This window comes from Marmota marmota, unplaced genomic scaffold, assembly GCF_001458135.2.
Source record: "Marmota marmota marmota unplaced genomic scaffold, marMar, whole genome shotgun sequence".
Lineage (NCBI taxonomy): Eukaryota > Metazoa > Chordata > Mammalia > Rodentia > Sciuridae > Marmota > Marmota marmota.
Window position 1 is genome coordinate 25,197,913 of NW_026000082.1, and position 2,060 is coordinate 25,199,972.

General features: G+C 37.3%; 1 protein-coding gene across 1 annotated transcript in view; it reads right to left on the reverse strand.

Moving 5' to 3' along the window:
* Window positions 1-525: 525 nt before the first annotated feature.
* The window catches only part of Akirin1 (akirin 1), a gene marked incomplete at its 5' end in the record, with an annotated part of 7,162 nt that continues 5,627 nt past the window's right edge, over window positions 526-2,060 (reverse strand). The window contains one exon of the mRNA XM_015484739.2: window positions 526-668. Within this exon, the coding sequence (XP_015340225.2) occupies window positions 556-668 (113 nt within the window). The remainder of the gene's footprint in view (window positions 669-2,060) is intronic.

The following is a 2,060-nucleotide window of genomic DNA, read 5'->3' on the forward strand; positions in this document are numbered from 1 at the left end:
AAAAGAGGGTAAGAATAAAAAAAAAAAAAAAAAAAAAAGTATTGTCATGCTTTTCTAACATTCATTAACAGCATGTGTGTCACAATTTAAAAGGTACTAAACTTTATGAATATAAGAAACCTGGCTCAGGTTCAATTAGATATATTTATAATTTATGCTGTAATTGGTAGTTAAAAAATCCCCTGATCATATATAAACTAGCTAGCTTAAGGAAACAACTTTCATGAATGAACAACTGGAACCACCTTTCTGGAGAAAAGGTAGGTAAATAAAATAATATTGGTGCTACAGCCAGAATACTGTAGGTTTTAATCCTGGCTGAACCAATAGCTACATGAGCTCAGGCAAATTACTTAAGCTCTCTTAAGTGCTATTCTTACTATAAATGAGGCTAATGATTCCTCCCTCTTAGTGTTACTGTGAGGAATATGTTAAGAGTCACTGAAGATTTAAAGGGCTTAACCAGTGCTGGGCACAAAGTATTCTTAGCTATTATTTTACTTCACAGGGTTTTTGCTCTCAGGGGACAAGATATTCTGTGTCAACATCTTGCTCTCAGTACTTGGGAAATCCAAAGAAAAACTTGGCATACTTACAGCTTGTTGGTCTTGTCCCATATCGCCGCATAATCTGATCATGTGTGAATTTCACAAAAGATTCATACTGTTCTGTGAGGGAAAAAACAGCATGTACTTATCCCAGAAACTGCCTCCAATCCCAATTTTTTAAGAATCAAGTATCAGGATCATATCTATATTCCCAGTTTGAATTCTCTGCTTCTCAAAGCCTCCTTATAAAGGTTTTACTCTAAGATCTCTTCCTTTTTGATCTCAAATCCAAATTCCTGGCTCCTAGACTTATCACTGATCATCTATGGCAATATTTTCCTAAAAACCTCTTCCCTTATATAAACTTCATCACCTACCCCTGACCAAGAAAGAAATACGTGCTTCACTACCACAGGCCAGCAAGTTTTAGCAAATCTGCTTTTGAGACATGAAGTGTTTTGTTTTTTGGTACTGGGGACTGAACCCAGGGTCTTCTGCATGCTAGGTAAACATTCTACCACTGAGTCACATCCCCAGCCTCTGGGACATCAAGTGTTTTTTGTTTGTTTGTTTGTTTTTTGTTTTTTTAAGGGGTGGGGTGAGGTGGGCACTGGTACCAGGGATTGAACTCAGGGGCATTCAACCACTGATGATGAGCCATATCCCCAGCCCTATTTTGTATTTTATTTAGAGATAGGGTCTCACTGAGTTGCTTAGTGCCTTGCCATTGCTGAGGCTGGTTTTGAATTTGAAATCCTCCTGTCTCAGCCTCCCAAGCCACTGAGATTACAGACGTGCACCACCATGCCCAATCTAAGTTTTGAAGTCCTCCTTCACCGTAAATTTAACATACACATTGAAAAAAAAAAAAAACATGAATGGAAGAGGCAGGATGGCCAGAAACCTAAGAGAAAATCCTATACTATGTAATTGTAGATAATTCTGCAGAAATACCACTCTCTAAAGGGAAAATCATTAGAAAGGTAGAAGTAGCCTGATATCTGTGAAAATGGAAGTAACTTAGAGTCAACTGATACCGGAACTGAACCCAAGGCTTTGTACATACTAAGCACATACTCTATTATCAAGCTATACTCCCATCCTCTATAGAGTTATTTTCTTAAAATATAAAGTATATTAAAGGATCCAAAGTTCTATAAGAGAATCTATTTAACTTTGTTTAACACAACAATTCTCAATTTAAAGCAGACCGGGATACAGTGGTGTGCACTTCAGTAATCCCGGCAATTCAGGAGGCTGAGGCAGGAGGATCCCAAATTTAGAGGCCAGCCTGGGAGACTTAGTGAGGTCCTGTCTTAAAATAAAAAATAACAGGAGGGGAATTGCTGCATGTATATAGGTGACTGTATGACCAATGTGATTCTGCAATCTGTACAATCAGAAAAATGAGAAATTATACCCAAATTGATTCAAATGTATGAATTAAGATCATTGTAATGTCATGTGTAGCATGAATTAAAAAAAAAAAAAAATTAGGAGGGCTGGACAAAG